Raw genomic sequence first — 21332 nt, 5'->3', positions numbered from 1 at the left:
ATGTATAATAAGTTGATCATGTATATGGGTGTCTGTTCGAAAGACAGAAAGGGGTATATAGTCGTATCGAATAAAGCTGAACGTTAGAAACAGAAAAAGAGGGAAAAAAGGTGGAATATGGAATAAAACCTAAACCTATCCGTGTATCAAACTGTAGCTACATGATTCATCCACTCTGATTTCCAGAAGCTAGACTTGGCTTTAGCTCTCTAATAATGTCCTCCACCATACTGTTGATTACCCCCATAACCACCCCCATAACCTTGTTGACTATATCCCTGTTGACCATAAGTCTGCGCTGGGTAATTACCATAATAATTATTTCCTCCCATTCCACCTACCAAAGATCCTCCTGCACCCCTGTAGGAAGATTGTGTATCGTCTTCAGGGTAGTATTCAGATCCGCCCTGCAAAAACGAAAGAACAATATCAACAAACATTTCTTGACATCTAGTTATGCGCATATAGTCACTCACAGCCATAAGTGGATCTTTCACTTCCCAAACGGCAGCTTTGGACCCGACTGAGAATTCGAGATCTTCCTTGGTAATGGCTAGAAATGACCAAATCAATCAGCCAATTTAGCCTCCACGACGGAAACGCTCAGCTGATGTATACTTACAGTCCCAGTACTTGTAGATCATCATCACTGTCAAGAGCATAGCCATCGAGAAAAAGAATACTGAAAGGGGAACCAGAATATCAGTACTCCGTTTCCTGTCGATAGGGTATGGCTGGTCTCACCTCCATCAACATAGTGGTTGACTTTATCACAGATCGTAACGCTGAAAGCAAGTAACAGCAAGATACCGCATATGTAAAATCCAGCCATGAAGACCAGATCTCCGATGACCTATTACAAAGACGAGATAAGCTTGGAGATCCTTTCGGCGGAAAATCGACTTACCCATCGATCATCCAAGGTTCGCACTACCAACAAAAGTTGAGAGACAAAATAGATGACAGCGCATACAGCGGGGAAAACAAGGTAAGTGACGAATAATCCGACAGGCTTCTCGAATGAGAAAGAAGCGAATCCCTTGAATGTGGCGATGGCGACGAAGAAGCATATACCCCATATAGCGAGGGATGATAATCGGAGGAACTAAATTGAAAGGAGAGTATGAGAGTGCATCAGCATAAATTGATGAGGACTGAGGGGCGTGTGTGAGGTAATTCACCCATAAACTTATCGGTGTACCATCTTCATATAATTGGAATCCAACAAATCCATTAATCAAGATACACCAATACAACGCTCCGACCGCTCCAGCATAAACAGCCGTGAACCACTGTTTGCCCATTGGTTTAATCAGCAAACAGTCTACACGGCGGAGTTTGGTTTGATCCGTTGACTTACGGGATAAACGGCATGAGCAGTAGGGATAATAGCGGAATCCAAAAATATAGCCAACAATTCAACAAACATATACATGTAGAAGAAAGTGACGATTTCTTTCCTTCCTACAGCGGTGTACTTTGATCGAACGTGGAATAACATGATGGCTGTCATTCCCAGTGCGGCGATGTGGACGAAACATGTTGCTGTAGGATGGTTTGAGATTGGGTCAGCGTGTCGTTCGATGTTGAGGAGGATAGGAGGGAAGAAGAAGAAGAAGAATTAGTAGTATCGTATTCAATTTTACAGTAAAATGTGTTTGATCAAAAGTCAAACCTCACTCACCAGGTTGAAATATGATTTGTGAACCCAACTGAACATTTCTACTATAACACGTCGCCATCGTCCCCTGAGATGACCCGAGGAGTGGGCATACCACCAAAGCGGCATGTTCACAGGAATAGTCGAACGAACCGAACTTGAAGCTGTCTGACATGGTTGAGGATGAGAAAGGAGGGGATTATGGGAATCTGATATACGGTTGATAGTCTTGTTGATATGTATGATGAATTGATACCAATGATTGATTATGTGTGGCCAGCTCCCTATGACCTTCAAGAAGACAGGTCTGACTGGAGTCCGATGAATCGAAACTGCGATGGTCGGTATCGATGGTATTGAAGGGAGGGATCAGAGGGATCAAAGGAATGGCGCGTCAATGACGACGGAGACTGAGGGTACTGTTGATGCACGATCTTGTGTTGTCTCTCCTCTATCAGTGGTGATGCTGATGGCCGTCCAGCGATGTCCTCCTGACTGATCTTTGTTGTATTATAGTGTAGGATGAGCAGAAGAGGATAGTAGTGATTGATGATCTTTGATTTAGTTGTATGAAATGACGAAGGGAGAATAAGAATAACAAATGAAAAAAGGACGAGGCGATACCACCCCTGGGATACACACCATCACCCTGAAACACCATACCACATCTTAAACAGGTTACCCACTTACACCCCACCAGTATGACATCGCGTCGTCACCGTGTATGAGCAAGAGCAAGCATTCATGCTGATGAAATCCAACTGCAGAAATCTACTACACAACCATACCTACCCTCTACATCTACCCATATAATCATAGATATCAATCAACCAAGTGCTACTCCACCATGGCAGACGACAGCGTACCTCTCCCCTTTCCAAATCTCAAAGTGCCAACATGGCACTACCAGATCAATCATGTGGACCATCTCAAGGAAGAAGCCAGCACCTCATTCTGGAAGGCAGTAGAGGAGGATGGTAAGTTCAGCTGCTTGAACTATCCCTTCGAAGGTCCGCATTCATAGCTGATTCATCATTGATAGAGATGGCACCTTACTTGCAAAGTATATCATCCGATCGAACCGATTTGATCAGTTCGCTGGAAAAGAAGAATAAAGAGAAATTGGAGGAGTTTGAGAAAAAGTTGAAAGATGCTGAAGAGAACCAAGGTGATAGTGAGATCAGTGAGACGTTAAGGGAGAAAGCTATGTATCTAACTAGGATTGGTGACAAGGTGGGTTAGCTCATCATATACACGTTCCAGAACTACCCTTATCATTGCCTCCAGGAGAGAACATGGGTATCGTAATGTTATATATGCCAATCACTGACATATATCTGCGTTATGTATAAAGGAACGATCGATTTCAGCATTGGAAAACGCCCTTGAGAAAACAGCAGGTCTAGGAGCGAGGATAGATCTGGTATTGGCAATGGTCAGAATAGGTTTATTCGCCTCGGATACACATTTGGTAACTACCAATATCACGCGAGCGAATGAGTGAGTACACGGATCTCCCTTACTCGCTTAGTTTATCATTGTAAGACGGGAAATGTACTCATATATTATGTGTCTGTTTCACTCAGCTTGATCGACTCTGGAGGTGATTGGGATAGACGAAATCGATTAAAAGTATATCGAGCGATTCATCATCTATCTATTCGAGATTTCAAGGAAGCTGCCGAATTGTTGATCGACTCGTTATCGACTTTTACCGCTACGGAGTTGATGGAGTATGAGGAGTTTGTCGCCTTGACTGTGTTGGCAGCTGGAGTGGGATGTGATAGGAAGGGAATTAAGAGCAAGGTCAGTTGAGTGATCATCTGCTATACGCTCGCACGTTCTCAACACGAAGCTGATCTGTATCAATCGGTCGATCACACAGGTCTTATCCAGCTCAGAGATCAAGGGAGTCCAATCGACGATTCCCGAATTGTACACAATGGTCGAATCATTATACAAATCCAACTATTCTCAATTCTTTTTATCCCTAGCTGAAGTCGAGCAGAAATACTTGTTGGTCAATCCATTATTGGTCAAACATTCAAGATACTACATTAGGGAAATGAGAATCAAGGCTTATTCGCAACTACTCGAATCGTATAAATCCCTGACGCTGGAAAAGATGTCAAACTTATTTGGAGTATCTGAGAATTACTTGGATAAAGATCTGAACAAATTCATCTCGAATGGTAGATTGAATTGTAAGATCGATAAAGTTGATGGAATCATTGTGACTTCCAAGGATATGCATGATCAGAATAAATCGTTGGTTTATGATCAAGTGGTAAAACAGGGTGATATCTTGTTAAGTGGTGAGTTTTTTTTTTTGTCTCTTCTCGGTACAAGGAGAAGGATAATATTGACTGTGGGTCTTGGGTTCTGTAGATATCCAAAAGTTACATCGAGTAGTCGGGTAGAAGTGTCATTTCCATACTGTAATTAGACAAAATAAAGCATAAAGCAATCAATGCATAATGACCATGCCTATATGGTGAATAGAAGAAGCACAAGTGGACTGATGTCTTATCTATTCAACTCGGTTATGTATACAGCAACGGGATCAAATGGTTCCCCAATGAGAGACAGGTTGATTGTTAGGTGACGTACAATATCACAAGAGATCATTTCCAGACTTTCCTCACTCCATCCAATCTTCCATTTCGTTCTCCTTGCCTCCTTCATATCGCACTACAAAGACGAAAAGATATACTCAAAATGTCCACTAGACCAGCTGGATCACCTGAGAAGGCACAAGATGCCAAAAAACAAAAGACAGAGGACGTCCAAGTCAAGAGTGAGTTTGGGAGCGGGAAACGTTCCCTGTCAACTTTTTCACTATTTTTAGCGACATCTCGTAGCAATAGACCGCCGTTGTACTTTTGGCTGATGATCTTGTGAATGGCAATGTAGAGAAGGTCTGTTTGATGTGAGTAATCCATCGTTCTGCCCATCCACAATACAGGATGTTTACTTCCTATCAGGAAAAAAAAAATCATATCTGAGCTAACGTGTTCTTCCTTTGTCTCGCAGTGTTCACGATGGATGGGGTTTATCGGATAACGAAAAGGGAAATGCGATCTTCCATGGTGATACCACTCACATGGACGCTATAAGGGATAAACATAACTTCGTAGAGCTCGAAGCTCACGGTTTGGCTGTGGGTTTGAAAGAGGGTTTGATGGGTAATTCCGAAGTTGGGTGAGTATCAGCCAAATTGCAACGAGCTAGTTGACCTGTTGTTATCGAAAGCTGATGGGTTTGATCACTCCGTTCCATAGCCACTTGAATATCGGTGCTGGTAGAATCGTATGGCAAGATATTGTCAAGATTGATCAATGTGAGTTTGCATTTGATCTTCCCCATTCCCTTCGTGTCACACTCTGTATCACAACAATTATATATCTCGATGGTCTCTTTCTGAGCGTGCCCTGCCTGCTGTCTGTTGTGAAGGCCTTTGATCTTCCTCAAGGTGTGTCGCTGACATGAGATCCCTTTTTATCTCAACCTAATAGCAATCAAGAAAGATGAATTCCAAAACCAACCTGCCATCGTCGACGCGATGAACCACGCTAAATCCACTTCTGGCCGACTCCACCTGCTAGGTCTCATCTCAGATGGAGGTGTTCATTCGCACATCCAACATTTATTCGCTTTGTTACGAGTAGCTAAGAAACATGAGATCCCCCATGTGTACATCCACTTCTTCGGTGATGGAAGGGATACTGCCCCCAAATCAGCTACGAAGTATATCGGTCAATTGCAAGATTACATCAAAGAGGTTGGTATCGGTGAGATCTCTACTGTCGTAGGAAGATATTACGCCATGGACAGAGATAAGCGATGGGATAGAGTCAAGATTGCCATCGAAGGTCTGGTAGAAGGTAAAGGAGAGAAATCGTCTCAAGAGGAATTGATCAAGACTGTTGAACAAGGTTATGAGAATGGTACGACGGATGAATTCATTAAGCCTATCATCTCGGGATCGGAGGATTCGAGAATCAAGAGTGAGTATAAGCTTTTACATGAAGGGGAAGTGCGACGAGGAGGAGAGCGGAAGGAGAAGCGAGGTGGGGGTTTGAGTCGGTAGCGGGCGATGTCGATCAGATGTCCTGATGATTCAGATGGTTTAACAGATTGTATCTGGATCGGGAGCGGAAGTGTAGGTGGGAGATGAGGTGATGGCTTTTGCTGAGAGCTGACTTCCATGCTGTCTTCGAACAGAGGGAGACACTCTCTTCATGTTCAACTACCGATCTGATCGAATGAGAGAGATCACTTCGGTCCTCGGTCTTCCTGACAAGCCTATGGAAGTCAACGTTCCAGAGGATTTGGTGAGTACCACTGAACAGTCCCGATTGCAAAGGAGAGCAATCGCTAATATCTTGCCTCCGCATGTTAGAACATCACCACAATGTCCAAATACAACGCCGAATTCCCATTCAACATTGCTTTCCCACCTCAGGGAATGACCAATGTCCTTGCTGAATGGTTAGGTAAACAAGGTGTGAAACAGTGTCACATTGCTGGTGAGTAGGGGAAGACAACACATATATACTTCTCTGCTGTCCGAGGCTGAGCTGATATGTGGAAAATTTCTGTAGAAACTGAAAAATACGCTCATGTCACCTTCTTCTTCAACGGTGGTGTTGAGAAGCAATTCGAGAACGAATCAAGAGAAATGATCCCTTCGCCTAAAGTAGCCACTTACGACAAACAACCTGAGATGTCTGTCCAAGGTGTAGCGGACAAAGTGGCTGAGGTCGTCAAATCTGACAAGTTCGAGTTTGTCATGTGTAACTTTGCTCCTCCTGATATGGTGAGTTGATGTTCAGCTTCTCGGTCACTTGCCCTTGAAGTGGAACAGTAGTAGCTGATGATGCTCATTGTTCCTGAATTGGTCAGGTCGGTCACACTGGTGATTACGAAGCTGCTGTCAAAGCAATTACCGCTACCGATGCTGCTGTCAAGACAGTCTATGACGCATGTGAAGAAGCAGGATATGTGTTGTGTATTACCGCCGATCACGGTAATGCTGAACAGATGTTGGATCCCAACACTGGTAACCCCCACACCGCCCACACCACTAGTAAGTGTGGCCAGCCAATCAAACAAAGCACCTGGATGGAGCTGATCGTCGTCTTATTCTCGTTGTTGTTAGACCACGTTCCATTCATCGTCACTGGCGATAAAGGTTCGCTCCAAGTTTCCGGTGAACAAGGTGCTTTGGCGGATGTAGCTCCCACCATTTTGGCCATCTTGGGTCTTCCTCAACCTGAGGGTGAGTGCTATGTATATGGCATAGAGCGCCTTAATCTAATCGTTGCTGACAAATTGTGTATCATGTCTTGCAGAAATGTCCGGTCGATCCCTTCTTGCTAAGCAATAGATGACAAAGAACAGGTGAACTGTTGGAGAACACTGAGAATTGAGGCACATAGGACCAAACACGTTGAAGGATATAGCCATAGAAATGATGGTATTGTCATACAATCTAGAATATGAAAATGCACATGCATGGTTGCGGAAATGATCTCATGCTGTTATGTTGTGCTGCGGACGAGCCGATACGTAGTATCCCTTGATGTGTTCAATTCATATGGATGTCACGGTTGTACTGCAATTTAGGGTAAGATTATATCACCCGATGGACCTCCACGTTCAACGTCCACGTTCGAGAAACAACAAAATCTACATATATTCGATATTTTTGCTATTCTCTGCTTCTCTATTCTTTCATCATATACATGATGTATAGTATGGTCTCACCATCGACCTAGAGATCATAATACCCTTTGTAAATCCAATATGTCTTCCGCAGAAATCATATCGCCTCAGAAATACGGTCATCCACCACCGATCCTTCTAACACTTACCATCCTCCCCATATCGCTCTGCCTAATCGTCAACCCCTTACTCCCACTGATCCTTCACTCTATACCCTCTTCCAAATATTCTCTTGCCAATCCTGATGGTCAACCGAGCTTTCCGGCCTTACAAGCTAGTTTAGGTTTCGCGTTACTGGCATTCGTAGGAGTCGTATGGCTCGTACCGAAAGTATCAGAGGCGTTCATACAGAAGGGTCTAAAGGGGAGGGATCTATTGAAGAAAGGTGGTAGAATCAGTGGACCATGGATGTGAGTGATCCTTTCATCCGACCCATCTTACTTGAAATGGACTAACAGATGTTGATGTGATTACATTGATGTATTGGCAGACCAGAATCACTCGGATTACCATGTGCGAGTTGGTACCTAGCTTTAATGATGTTATTCATCCCATTCCCTTTCTCTCACTTGTTTAAGAGTCAATCGCCCTCAGGTCCAGAATCGTTCCCACAGAGAGAGGTGAGTGATATATTACATAGATACATATCAATCTTGTGTATGATTATTGGTCATAGCATAGTGCATTACATGTATTGACAACTATATCCACTTTCATAGCTCACGTTATATCTCTCCTCCCTCTTATCACTCCTCACGGCGACTTTACTAGGATTCATCGATGATCTGTTCGATATTCGATGGAGACACAAATTACCAATACCCATCGTAGCTGCTGTACCTACTCTGCTGGTCTATTACTCTGTAGGAGGAGTGACGAGTGTGGTATTGCCTAAAGGGTTTAGTGGATGGTTAGATACCCTTGGCTTGGGAAGGTGGTTAGAGGGGAATGTCGCTGACCTCGGTGAGTGATCGTCGATCTCCTAAATTATGCTCAATTAACAGCTAGTTAACAGCTAGATAAAAGAGTCTTTCACTCTGAAAGTACATGTCATTCAGAGGAACCTCTATTTGCATATACAAAACTGACATGTTTCAATCTTTTTACCTACAAGGCCCGATATATTACCTATACCTAATCCTCCTTCCTACATTCACCACCAACTCCATCAACATCCTAGCTGGAATCAACGGTGTTGAGGTCCTCCAAGCGCTCATCATAGCCTTATCAGTCTTAATTAACGACTTACTATTCTTACCTATCTGGTCACCTGCCTTGTTGGATTTACTGGGATTTGAAAATCCCCAAAATGGGAGAGTGTTGGATTGGGCGATAGGCGAGGTAGTAGATAGACATTTGATGAGTTGTTATTTCATGTTACCTCTGATAGGGGTATCTACAGGTTTTTTATGGCATAATTGGTAGGTTGTAATTCAATCTTGTTCATCCAATCCAATCCAATCCAATCCAATCCAATCCAATCCAATCCAATCCAATCCAATCCAATCCAATCCAATCCAAGCCAAACATCATACCATAAACATATCTGATACTGATACTGACTCTGTCTCTGCTCCGTAGGTTCCCCGCCAAAGCTTTTCCAGGAGATACATTCTGTTATTTCACAGGAATGGCTTTTTCAGCAGTAGCCATCCAAGGTCATTTCTCGAAAACCCTGATTTTATTCTTCTTACCTCAGATATTCAACTTTATACTGAGTTGTCCTCAATTGTTTGGTTTGGTAGAATGTCCGAGACACAGATTACCTTTGTAAGTGGAACTCCGTATCAATGACTATAATATAGAAGAGACTGATCGTGGATTTTCTTGTTCGGGTTAGCTACGACGAAAAGACCAATCTCCTTAATCCTTCTCTTGTTGTCTTCGAGTCTCCACCTCCTTTGAAGACTACAATCGTATTGGAAATACTCTCTTTCCTCAGACTGGTCAAATTGGAATACCACCAACCTCCCAACCCCAAGAACTCGACCGAAAAGAGATATATCAAATCATCGACTAATCTGACCATCATCAATTTCCTCTTGGTTCATTTCGGTCCAATGAAGGAAGACAGATTATGTATGTTGGTTGGTTTCGTTCAGGTTGTAGGGAGTTGTATAGCTTTTGCGATTAGGTACAAAGTGGGAAGTTGGTTTTATGGTGGTGATAGAAGGTGAAATCCTTTGGTATTTATTATATGCATAGTATATATATCTATATATGAAGTATTGCAGACGTATGTTGATACGTACAACAATTCCAATCAGATTCTCTCAAGAATGACCAATGTTACATGTTCATACATGCGCTCATCGCTGGAATTGCATCCCCCAACCACCATTCTCCTGCTTCTCAAACTTGAAATTATCCGTTGATAGACCGAAATTACCCAATAACGAATTACCCAAATCTTTCAATTTACCCATCATCTCGTCCATCTGTTTCTTCTCTTCCATTTTGATTTGGTCGGGAAGGGTGAAAAGGGATCTCTTGATTGTTGGTAGGAGAGGAGATTTGGGAGGTAGGAGGGTAGCGAGAAGGGTGTAATCTATTGTTCGATGTGGTACATGTTCAGTCAGCTTCATAGACGCATCGACACAACAGTGGGGTGATGACATATAAGACAGACTCGATCTTTATTCCAGGATTGAATCTAAGTTCAGGGAGGATCTCGTACATACCCTCTTTCGCTGCTACCAGAGCATTCAAATCACCTATTCTTTCATTGGCGGTCGCTCGTCGATGTAATCCTTTTATATACTTCGGATCGATCTTTAGTGCTATACCAGTCACAAAAACTGGAATTAGCCAGTTTATCACATCATATAGATTCTCTATCTCGTTCAGTTCTGATTCTGGATTCACTCACCCTCCGTACAAGCTTCCACAGCCTTCTTGTCATCTTTCTACAATTTGCCAATCAACATCAGCACAAACCACGTCCGTAAACGAGAAGTGACTTACAATAGCAATATAACAAGCTGCCAAATTACCCCAAACCGCCTTATTCATCTCTCTGATATCATCCTCAACATCCAACCTCTCTTGCTCCTCATCGCTTATCCCATTTTTACTTTGGTCTTGTTCCTGTTCTTCTTGGATTTTGAGCGCTTCTTCATCTGTCACTTCCTCTATGCCACTTCCTACCTCTTTCTTCTTCTCATCATTCTTCTCTTTCTCTTGATCCGAGGCGGAAGGATTGGGAATAGACGGTAGATGATCTAACGCTTTGATGTATGATAAAATAGCTTGATCGTATTTAGGTGGTTTGGATTTATACAAGTCGTTACCCTCATTCTTGAGCTTGGTAGCTAGATCGAGTAGTTCCTGGTAAAAGAAGAATGGATATAAGCATCTTGACAGTGTGATACAAATACATCATAAAATGAGTCGACTTTTGAATATGATGGGTTGATTACACACCTTCAACTCGTCAGTCGTGAATTTAGCTTCGTCGGGTTCAACTATCTGATCCTCTTTTGCATCTTCCCATATATCTCCATCCCCGTCATCGTCGTCATCTCTTTCATCCTTATCACGGCTAATTTGATCGTCAAATTCCTCTTTGCTAGTCGGCTTCGAGCCCTCAGCATCCGACTTGGAAATCGTGTTCGATTTGGAATTGGAACTTTCACCATTCTTCTCCCCCCACTGGTGGAATTGCGTTTTAGCCCATGAAGGGGGTTCGAACTTTGTTGCGTCGAAGGTAGGCAGATAGTCAAATGAAGGTTCGTTTGTCATCTTAAGAGTTCTGTTGATGGTGATACAAGATACAAGATACCGCTATGAGCTTTATCTCTTTGTATGCAAGTGAGAAACAGAGGAAGAAAGAAAGCAACAATACATCAACTCTTCCAGTCGGATTATCTATTATCCACTATTTGAGCGGCAAACGACAGACGACAACAACCTCCACTCTCTGTACCTCTTGTACTCTGATATGGGACGAACTCTAAAAGCAGAAAAAAAAAGAAGAGCAACAACCGTAACAAAGGTGTGCATGTACTGTACATATCGATGCCCAGATAGCTGTGATCCGCAACACTGTAGACTGTAGTGATACTAAGATATATCAATATGAACATCATATTACCTATCCTACAAAGAAGCTCTGATGAATCCTTCCAATCCTCCATTGACCCACAACTCCTGTACACTCCTTCCTACCTTGGCAGCATTATACACCTTTTCACCTTCTTCACCCATAGTGACCGTGACCTTACCTCGTCTCGTATCAACCTTTATCTTCCAGTTCTCAGGAACAACAGTCAACTTTCCATCTTTACCTCCTTTACCCCTAACTCCATCCTTGGCAAATCTATCAGTCATATCTTTAATCAGGGTTGGCGATTCCACCAAGATCAATCCATTGTTTATGGAATTTCTCTTGAAGATATCACCGAACGATCCACAGATGACCAAGGGTATACCCGCATTCTTAATGGCAGTGGCGGCTTGTTCACGAGATGAACCAGTACCGAAATTGTATCCTGATAAGAGGATCGCACCCGGTCTAGTAGATGATGAGGATTCGGACGTAGGGAGAGTACCTCGGAGTTCTTTCGCGGTAGTTGCAAATGTTGGATCGTAGTTCTCTGTTTCAAATACACGTAGACGATGATAAGCTATTGAGCCTGTGACTGACCGATGAAGCGTTTCAAACGATTTCACTCACCCATTACAACCTCTGCCTGTCTCTCGGGGGTGATGTCATCCTGATAAGTGTATTTACCAGGATACATACCGTCCGTTGTCAAATTATCTTGAGGAGCGAATAGGAGAGGACCTTCAAAGTATTCCGGGAAACCTTCCAATAATGGTTCTAGAGACGCCTCGTCGACTTCCTGTGCAGAGGTAGATTCGGAGTTTTCCTCTATTATCGATATCTTTGGTTTCTCGAATTTAGGTAGATTATCCCAATTTATCGAATCCGGACCACAGATGTATCCCTTGGCAGCAGACGCAGCAACTACAGCTGGTGATGCTAGATACGCGATAGCTTCTGGTGATCCCATCCTACCCTTGTAATTCCTATTCGTAGCACTGATTCCAACTTCGCCTTTTTCCAATAAACCCACACCCAAACCTATACATGGTCCGCACCCTGCTGGGAGTGTCTTCGCTCCAGCGTCAATGAGAGTTTGCCAATCTCCTGATGACTCGGCATCTTCCTGTACCCTACTTGACGCAGCTGCGATGTAGAATTCAACCCCATTGGCAATTTTCTTTCCTCTCAATACCTCAGCGGCCGAAGCTATATCCGAAGCTCTAGAATTGGTACAAGAGACCAAGTACGCTTTGTTGATTTTGATCTTATCTTCTACCAACTTGGGTAAGGCAGTAGCGACTTTCACTGAGTTCGGTCCAGATACGTATGGAACCAAAGTAGACAAGTCGAGTGATAATCTAGCAGCGTAGGTCGCACCGGGATCGGCGGTGGGTCTATTGGTAATAGCATCCTGAAGACGGTCGGGATTGAGTCTTGGATGAGGTTGAGATTCGTTAACTGGATCAGATGGTTCAGGAATAGGTGCCATACTTGAAGTACTTGGTTGAGATAAGAATCTCCTCAATTCGTTCTTTCTAAATATACCTTTATACCATTCTTCCAGTTTTGAATCTATAGGAAACACACCTGCTACCGCTCCCCATTCAGTAGTCATATTGGCTATAGTCAACCTCTCGTCGATCGATAGATGTTCTATACCGGATCCAGTGAATTCGATGGCGGCATTTAGAACTTCATCGTTGTTGAATAAACCGGCTAAAGCTACTATAACGTCTTTCCCTGTTACGCCCGGTGAAAGCTTGCCGTCGAGGGAGACAGAGACTACTCGGGGGATTTGCCACCAGAATTTACCAGTCGCCCAAATACCTCTACCAATATGAAATATCAGAATCATGTCATCAGTATAATCTTTATGGTTGGTACGGGCGTAATTAAGAAGGAGGGGATCTGAATGAAAGTCCCACACTCACGCAGCGTCAGTCCTGACTATAGCAGTACCCAAACACCCAACACCACCATAATGGTTCGAATGACTATCCGAAGCCACCACCATCTTTCCAGGCCATGCGTATCCTTCTTCGACGATGATCTGATGTCCTATACCTCTTCCTGCAGGGTAAAAATCGACATTGTGCTGTTTCGCAAAAGCTTCAATCTTCTTGTACTTGTTCTGGTTGGTTTCCGATCTGTTCTGCACGTCGTGGTCGAGGGTGAACACTGGTTGTCTAGGATTATCGAGTTTGGAGCATGAAAGGGAGAGGAATTTGGATATGACTGGACCAGTGTTATCGTGGGTCATCCTATACGAAGTCAAGAGATGCATCAGCAATGACCAATCAACCTTCCTGATTGACATCTTCCGTCGCCGGTCCAGACTGAGATCACAGCTTCTTCACTCGAAACATCGTCAATGGGTGTAAGAGTGAGGATAAGACACTCACACATGCTCAGGCTTAATCATCACATAATCACCAGCTCTCACTTTGGTGCCCTGCGGTAGATCTACAGCATACTTCTGCACAATCTTCTCAATGACTGTTTGAGGGTTCGATACTGTCGCGTAGAATCTACCGTTCTGTCGGGAAGCATGTATGAAAGCCAGCTTATTTTGAGCACCCAGACGGGTCAAGCGGGGTAAGAGGACCATTCTGAGTGTCCTGTTTTCTAACAAACTGGTCGATGTGATGAAGTAGAGTAGATGAACGAAAATATGATTTGATTCTGTTTTTGTTGAATTTTCGGAATCTCGTAAAATTCACTTGATCAACTTTTTTTCGAGTCCAATCACCATTCCGCTTTTACACTCATATAACCCTATCATCAAACCATTCTTCACCATTGCATAACATCAGACGCACAATGAATACCCCTCAGCGCTCGGCGGAAGCAGGACCAAGTCGATCCAGGCCATCTACACCTAGAAAAAACATACATGCAAGTGGAAGCACCCCCTCCACTCCGGCCCAGAATAACGATGAAGGTGATAATCCTCGAACGGACCTGAGTGCAATCGCTTCCACACCGGGAGGTACAGGTGGTGGGGATGGAGAAGGGGATGAAGATGGCGATGAGGAGAGAATGGATATCAAGTTGATACAGAGTTTTGCAGAGTACGTCGTCAGTCTCTTTGCGTTTGGATGTTGACTGATTTAGACGGGATATGACAATGTAGTAAAATCCAACACCTACCTTCAACCTCCGAGACTGATGGGATCACCGCCCGAAGCAAGATTATCATTCCTAGGAGGGGTGAGAAAGACTTTGAGCCATTATCGGAAACTGTCAACTTGCAGGAAATGATGTTACAGAAATCTCGTGAAGCGTTGTTTAACGCCTTGGTAGGTGTCAGGGGAGGTAATTCGTAAGTCATCCATCTCTTCTGCCTCTTATCAACTCAACAAGCACTTGTATGTATGTGTTGTTCACTGACATGGCGTCGGTAAACTTATGTATGTAATGTAGCAAATCTATCGCTCACGCTATTATAACACCTTCGAACCCATATCCCAGGATGTTGATCATCCATGGTCATCTGTTCGACACGATCGGGATGTCCATTCGTTATTCTACCTCGACCAAAGATCAAGAAAAAGGTAAAAGCAAAGGATATTCACAGACTGAACTGTTACCTGAGGAAGCGTTGTATCTTTTGGAAAGAGGTACATTGCAAATTTGGATTTCGAAAGATCTAACGGACGAAGAGAAAGAGAATGGATGGGGAGAATGGTCAGAAGAAGAATATGGTGTGAAAGGTGCGATTGAAATGAGTGTGATGGATGGATTTGGAACGTTTATAGGTAGAGATGGACTAAGCTGGGAGAGGTATCAGGTAAGTTGGGTTGGGATCTCTTTGTCCAATTATGATTCTTCGGTTGTCTTGCAGCAGATCAGCTTTCGGATCATATGACGATCTATAAGCTGACCTGTGATAATCCTACCAGGCATACGCGTATCTCAAAAGACTAGGCTACACTGTTCAACGTACCCGACAATTCATACCTGATCATTTCCTCTTCGACCCTTCTCCCTTCTCAACCTTATCAAAAGATTCTACTGTCGATCCCGACGAATTACATCCTGGCATGCAACCCTTCCACACGTGGTGGTTGAACATTCCCAAGTGGATAACAGGGTTGTTCAGGTATATAGGCAGAAGTGTCAAGAATGTTGTAGGGAGAATAAGTCGGGTAGGATTGTTCGCCGATAAGAGATTGAAAGGGACTTTATTGGAAGGATGGAATGGTAACAGCTATAGTAAGTTCAAATGCTAATTCCCAAACCATACGAGAGTCAATCTACAGCTTTATAACTAATCATTTGTACGGTGCAGAATCAATATTCCAACATCTTCGAATAATTCCTCAAGGTCACTCTCAACCACTTCCCATCCGAGCTTCACCTCCTTCCGAATCGCTCAAATCGAAATACGATATACTCCAGCATAATCCTTATCTACCTTTTTATCATATTTGGAAACCTTCTGCGCCATTTACAAAGAGAGGTTGGGATAAAGGTAGTGAACAGGGATTGAAGGATTATCCACCTACCTATTGGGCAGGTGTGGTAGAGTGAGTCATTCACTCTATGCTCTGACCGTGATCCAGAGGTAGTAAGCTTATTGACTCTGGTCATGATAACAGCTCGAGAACCACACCTATACCTACTATCCAACAGCTCGATGAGATCTTTCAAATGGTCCCTGACGAACCTAAAGGTCCAGTCAAAAAAGTCGGTCCTCAATATATAAAACCTCCAAGACCACCTAGACCAACAAACAACAACAACAAAAAGACCAACACTTCTAATATGACGAATAGTTATCTTCAGTCATTTTTCGAATTGATAGGATTCGGTAAGAAGGAAGATGATAAACCTCCATTTGTGAATATCCCTGCTATACGTAATGGAGATAGGGCGTTTATAGTCGCTGTGAACGATAGTGGGAATACAGGTTGGGTGAGATTCGGTAGATCAGGTTTCGCAGAGTATGCTCCGGTATAACTCTACAGCAAAATGGCAGAGGATGTATGATGTGTAGATAATATGTATGATGGATATATGTATTCATTCATACAATTTCATTATCATATACTGATATATTTAAGAATCACCAAGAAGATTACAAAAAAGAGAAGGGGTATCACCAAATGCAAGATATACAACTGAATAACGTACATCAACGAAATGCGAATGGAAGGAAACCATGACAAGAGAAAGAATATGGTAAAATAATGAAATGTGTAGAGTTGGATCACCAGAAAGCCTCTTTTTCAAACCTATCTAACTGGGTAACAGCAGCCGCCACTTCCTTTTGTCTTGCAGTCCTTCTGTAAAATATCGGACAATCAGCCGACGTACAAATTACGTCCTACACCCACATACAAAATCAGACAAGTCAGCGCTTGTGGTGGCCTCAACGAAAGAGAGGACAATTGAACTGACCTGATGTAAAGACCCTTGACATCTTTGACACTGAGTCCATAATCTTGCGAAATCAATTTGCAGGGCAGAAGTTTGGACCACTTGCTTTTGGTATAATTCAGGTAATTTCGGTCGACAATTGACGCAGACTGCTCCGTCTGTTACATCGCATAAATCCCATTATCAGTTATTGACTCCCTTACGAGGAATACTCTTTATCAAGAACAACTAACCTCTATTACTCCTCAAAGGGGTCTTACATCCCAAACACGTAACTGTCTTTACAGCGAACTTCATCAACCCTCCTATAGTCGGGGTGGCGATCTGGATAGTTCTCGTGTGATCACCCGCCACTACACATCACACAACAAACGGATATATATCAGTCAACCAGCCATTATAACACGCACGGAGAAATTATTACTTACACAGACTGTTCGCCTTTTCTCCCAAGATCGGCTCGAAAATCCTCATAAGCGGTTTCGAAAGTTGGTTTTCCAAGTAATATCTGGTATCTATCGGTACGTTGTGTTCCAAGACATATAATGGATCTTCAGATTTCTCGTACGCAGCTGCACCTTTCACTCCTTTGATGATCACATAAGCAACTCGATCACCGAGTGAAGGTGCCGAACCTATTTCGCATTATCGAAAAGTCAGTCTCACACCATACTACACCTGGTCACGGCAGGTCAGCACCACTGACCTGCGTCTCTTTTCCTCATTCGCTCAGCCAATTCCACATGGGCCTGCTTGGCCGCATAATCCGCTTTTGCCAATGCTTTTGTGATCACCAATTGAGACATGTCTACTTTGTTCTGCAGGAGATCGGAGATGGTTTGTTTGACATATCTATAGATCGATGACTCGTGAGCTGTATCTCAGCATGACAATGCAACATAAGATGTAGCTCACTCTTCGGCGCCTTTGACATCCCTATCGATGAGCATTTTGAATAGGCAAGTCTCAATGACAGTAGATACCAATCGGCAATTATCTCTTCTGACAGTCTGTCAATCAACCCATCAGCTGCTGTGGGATCCCACGCTCCGTAGCGGATTAGGATACTCACCTCGATACCTTTCGTATCCATCTTATCATATTTCTCTGGTTTGGTCCAGTACAATCCTGCGTATCTTTTCTTGCTAATCAACAGATAGGGGAAATATACTTTTTCGAATTCTAGTTTGATCGGTCTGATGAATTTACTCGATACCAAATCAGCAGCTTCGGCTCCTATGTACATACGCACAATTAGCTCTCTCCCTTCTAGCAACTATGTCAGAAGTCATCGGTGGACTTACCTAATCTCATAGCAGTCGGTAAATCCGGACAACCAAATTTGACCATTACAGAATCGGTATCACCATAAATTACTTTGGCATCGTGATCATATCCCTTTTCGATACAATACTGCGATTCCACTTCTTTCTTGGTGGCTTCGATCATCTGTCTTCCGTAGGCTGTTACACTCGATGATATAGCCAGACAAGGTAATTTACCAACAGTGGCACCGGTGAAACCATATACAGAGTTTGCACTGATCTATAATACATTCATTGTCAACGAAAAAAGAACATTGCATCGATTTCAAGGATGTAGGCACTCACTTTCAAAGCTAACTGACGACCATCTAATACCGCTCGCTTGAACGGATCTTTTTCGACTTTCAAATCTTGCTTAGCCCTCTTACGAGCACCCAACAAATTCTCTAAAATTGTAGGTAGAAGACCCTTCCTTCGATTTGTGGTAGCGAAGTAATCTGAATTTCACGATAAGCTGTCTGCATGCGGAGTACCGTTTGAAAATTGCTTACCATTATTCGGCGTATGAACGTAATCTTTCCCTTCTTCCAATTTCAACCTATCAATCGTATTCTTGTCTAACAGGGTGGTATAACATAGATTATGGGCCATCATGATGGAAGGATATAGCGAGGCGAAATCCAATGTTGCGATGGGTACATCGTAGAATCCTTTTGTGGGTTCAATGACAGTCGCACCTTCGTACTGTTCATCCGTACCTTCGCTCTTCAGTGCTGGAATGATATATCCTGCTTCTCCGGCATTTCGATATAATTGCGAGATGACCTTGATTTGTTGACCTCGAGCTAAGAGATAATTGAACGGTACACCTGTAACACGCGCCATCTCGGTGTAATTGACGAAACACATCAATTTGTCCATCAATCGTTGTGGAAGGTAGGCATCCTAGATACATCTGTGAGCTGACTTCTGTAGTCAAAAACGCACTCGAGATATAGCTTACCTTCAGACAGTAGACGGCCAATCTTCTTCTTGAATCAGCTGTACCATTCTGCAACTCTGTAATGATCGAATGATGTACATCTTCTTTCTGTTCGCCCAAGAACTGAGCACAAACCGCGTTGAGGGTATAACTTCGTAATTTGTAATCTCTCTGCATCACTTGTAGAATATCAAGTTGTAGTCGACCATCGATATTGATCGCTTTTGAGTCTCTTTGACCATACGCTTTGGATGAGAAATGAGTCTCTTTCACTTCCGAACGTACACCTATCAAGCAATATCCATGTCAGCTACAGACTCGGACGCGGTAATCATGGAGTTGAACTCACCTAGTAATCGACCGAGGAAAGCAAAGTCCGGCACCTTGAGAGCTTTTGCCCTATCCAGTAGATATGGTAAATCGAAATTGACAATGTTATAACCAATGATCATATCTGGATCAACCGTTTCTACAAATTTCCTCCATTCTAACAGTAGCTGTCGTTCATCTTTGAATTCCATTACTTGCGATCCAACGATATGCGCGCAGGTGTTGAGGGTAAATACATTTCGAATGAATGGTTTGGTCTCACCTGTACCATAATATCAGTTCATTTGAGTGATGAGAAGGAACTGATGGTGTTCGAACATACCTTGTCTAGTGACCATCGCGGCAATTTGGATGACAGGATCTATCTGAGCTTCTGGGAAGATACCTTTCCTACCTGCACATTCGATATCGAAAGATAATACTCTTAAGGGCGCGATCTTAAGCCAGTCTCCTTCAGGTGCATGTGATATCAGGTTTTTATAGCTATATATAGGTCAGTGAAATAAGAGGTGGCTATTGAAAAGGGCTTAACTCACTCGCACGCGACTTCATATTGACACCTTGATCTCTTATCCTTGCCTTCTAATAACTCGTATTTCCCTCCTTTCACTTCTACCCAGTTCATACCGACGACCTATAATCAGTGTTAGCTTCATACCAGACAAGGACCATGACTGAGCTGACCTTTGTATCGATCATGAAACGAAGTGAATATGCAATATTGCTCTCGTAAGTGAGGACCTCAGTATCGAACAAACCATTGAAATCTATTTGTCCCCTTTCGAAGGCACGTAGAGACAACAGACATCATCATCATCAGCCTGACCCATCCATTAATACAAGAAGTAAGTTTACTCATCTTTCACTTTCGATATATTCTTCGGATCCGCGCAAGTGATCTTGATGAACGGTACAGTCTCATCCCCTCTATATGCCCACAGCGACCTCCGATTAAAGATGGCACAATTTGTCACTGTCAATCCGAAAGAGGCGAACATTTGCTACAAGGACATGATCAGCTAGATTCACATCGTAGTGATTTCCAAATCTGACCCACATTTATTGTATCCTTAAGAGGCTCTAGATCTTTGTTGAGGAACCCCTGTGGTGCAGCAACGTAGAAATACGGTTTGAATCCATACACATGTGCTAGTACCGAGTTTCCTTTTTGCGTTACTCCGAACAAACGAATAGTGGGCCCATGTTTTGGATCGGTAGCTTCTTCCAGCTCTATCTGCTGGAATGCTATGATTGTGAAGATATTGTCAGTCGTACTCAGACCAAAACTCGACTCGAGATAGGTTGGGCTTACCTATTGACTCTGTCTGGGTGTTTAGGCGGGGTGCTGCAGGACGAGGCCACGCGGCAGACGTTTCTATGCTATCTGTGATTGGGAATGATGAGTCAGCTATCTGAAGACACTAGTCTAGCGTCCACAACTGACCTCCTGAGGCATCCTCCTCAGCTTCCAGCTGTTCCAACACAGCGGAGAAACTCTCCTGTTTGGCAAGAGCAGGTTGACCGTGACCATGGCCGTTGACGGGTTCAATCTTTCTCTTCTTGTTGGTCGGCTCTACCATAGTGATATCTGTGCTGGAATGGAATGCGTGTGATGCTAAGAGTATGGCCCGGTCTTACAGTGATGACAGGTGAATTATTTATCCTTGTTAGGTAGACAAGAGATCACAGCAGATAATGTTGAATAATCAGGACAGATCGCGTCTTCACCTTCTTGATCTTTTTCCTGGGTCCAATTAATGATTTCTCACTTCCACCTCCACCAGCGCGTGGCAAAACACATAACAGGCACATCAACGCTTGGGCTCGCATGCCTGCTCAATCGTGTCAGGTGTCAGGACATCCAATGGACAATGGACAGGCTTGCGAGTCAGCCTTTTCCCCGGTTAGCAGGTGTGTTTATACCCGGAAGAAGGAGGG

At 43.3% G+C, this 21332-nt stretch overlaps 8 protein-coding genes across 8 annotated transcripts; 4 read left to right on the top strand and 4 right to left on the bottom strand.

Moving 5' to 3' along the window:
- Positions 1-209: 209 nt before the first annotated feature.
- Positions 210-1835, bottom strand: L199_000770 (chitin synthase export chaperone; the record flags this gene model as incomplete). The annotated part of the gene is made up of 8 exons (XM_064886529.1): positions 210-407; positions 477-553; positions 623-682; positions 745-853; positions 908-1105; positions 1182-1292; positions 1361-1545; positions 1685-1835. The coding sequence occupies 8 exons, from the start codon at positions 1833-1835 to the stop codon at positions 210-212; spliced, it is 1089 nt and encodes a 362-aa protein (XP_064742601.1).
- A 672-nt stretch (positions 1836-2507) lies between these two features.
- L199_000769 (uncharacterized protein) lies at positions 2508-4080 on the top strand (the record flags this gene model as incomplete). The annotated part of the gene is made up of 6 exons (XM_064886528.1): positions 2508-2637; positions 2703-2893; positions 3015-3160; positions 3247-3466; positions 3546-3975; positions 4049-4080. The coding sequence occupies 6 exons, from the start codon at positions 2508-2510 to the stop codon at positions 4078-4080; spliced, it is 1149 nt and encodes a 382-aa protein (XP_064742600.1).
- Positions 4081-4378: 298 nt separating this feature from the next.
- L199_000768 (2,3-bisphosphoglycerate-independent phosphoglycerate mutase) lies at positions 4379-7049 on the top strand (the record flags this gene model as incomplete). The annotated part of the gene is made up of 11 exons (XM_064886527.1): positions 4379-4457; positions 4574-4589; positions 4694-4861; positions 4942-5000; positions 5176-5667; positions 5885-5994; positions 6063-6189; positions 6265-6479; positions 6566-6749; positions 6822-6941; positions 7015-7049. The coding sequence occupies 11 exons, from the start codon at positions 4379-4381 to the stop codon at positions 7047-7049; spliced, it is 1605 nt and encodes a 534-aa protein (XP_064742599.1).
- A 419-nt stretch (positions 7050-7468) lies between these two features.
- On the top strand, positions 7469-9564 carry L199_000767 (uncharacterized protein; the record flags this gene model as incomplete). Its single annotated transcript, XM_064886526.1, has 6 exons — positions 7469-7797; positions 7878-8007; positions 8107-8350; positions 8502-8808; positions 8969-9157; positions 9228-9564. The coding sequence occupies 6 exons, from the start codon at positions 7469-7471 to the stop codon at positions 9562-9564; spliced, it is 1536 nt and encodes a 511-aa protein (XP_064742598.1).
- A 132-nt stretch (positions 9565-9696) lies between these two features.
- Positions 9697-11128, bottom strand: L199_000766 (uncharacterized protein; the record flags this gene model as incomplete). The annotated part of the gene is made up of 5 exons (XM_064886525.1): positions 9697-9935; positions 10069-10167; positions 10257-10293; positions 10352-10714; positions 10811-11128. The coding sequence occupies 5 exons, from the start codon at positions 11126-11128 to the stop codon at positions 9697-9699; spliced, it is 1056 nt and encodes a 351-aa protein (XP_064742597.1).
- Positions 11129-11485: 357 nt separating this feature from the next.
- L199_000765 (homoaconitase, mitochondrial) lies at positions 11486-14043 on the bottom strand (the record flags this gene model as incomplete). Its single annotated transcript, XM_064886524.1, has 4 exons — positions 11486-11982; positions 12063-13264; positions 13367-13696; positions 13838-14043. 4 exons carry the CDS (start codon positions 14041-14043, stop codon positions 11486-11488), a joined length of 2235 nt encoding a protein of 744 aa, XP_064742596.1.
- A 212-nt stretch (positions 14044-14255) lies between these two features.
- On the top strand, positions 14256-16397 carry L199_000764 (uncharacterized protein; the record flags this gene model as incomplete). The annotated part of the gene is made up of 6 exons (XM_064886523.1): positions 14256-14506; positions 14569-14757; positions 14859-15225; positions 15338-15650; positions 15727-15964; positions 16037-16397. 6 exons carry the CDS (start codon positions 14256-14258, stop codon positions 16395-16397), a joined length of 1719 nt encoding a protein of 572 aa, XP_064742595.1.
- A 250-nt stretch (positions 16398-16647) lies between these two features.
- On the bottom strand, positions 16648-20974 carry L199_000763 (uncharacterized protein; the record flags this gene model as incomplete). Its single annotated transcript, XM_064886522.1, has 19 exons — positions 16648-16764; positions 16839-16975; positions 17051-17170; positions 17246-17452; positions 17524-17669; positions 17733-17827; positions 17890-18053; positions 18122-18362; positions 18428-18579; positions 18634-19027; positions 19086-19351; positions 19414-19656; positions 19717-19877; positions 19931-20028; positions 20079-20172; positions 20250-20395; positions 20452-20639; positions 20707-20778; positions 20839-20974. 19 exons carry the CDS (start codon positions 20972-20974, stop codon positions 16648-16650), a joined length of 3177 nt encoding a protein of 1058 aa, XP_064742594.1.
- Positions 20975-21332: the final 358 nt, after the last annotated feature.

The sequence above is a fragment of the Kwoniella botswanensis genome, chromosome 1, assembly GCF_036426115.1.
Source record: "Kwoniella botswanensis chromosome 1, complete sequence".
Classification (NCBI taxonomy): Eukaryota; Fungi; Basidiomycota; class Tremellomycetes; order Tremellales; family Cryptococcaceae; genus Kwoniella; species Kwoniella botswanensis.
This window is presented reverse-complemented; position numbering and strand designations above follow the sequence as displayed.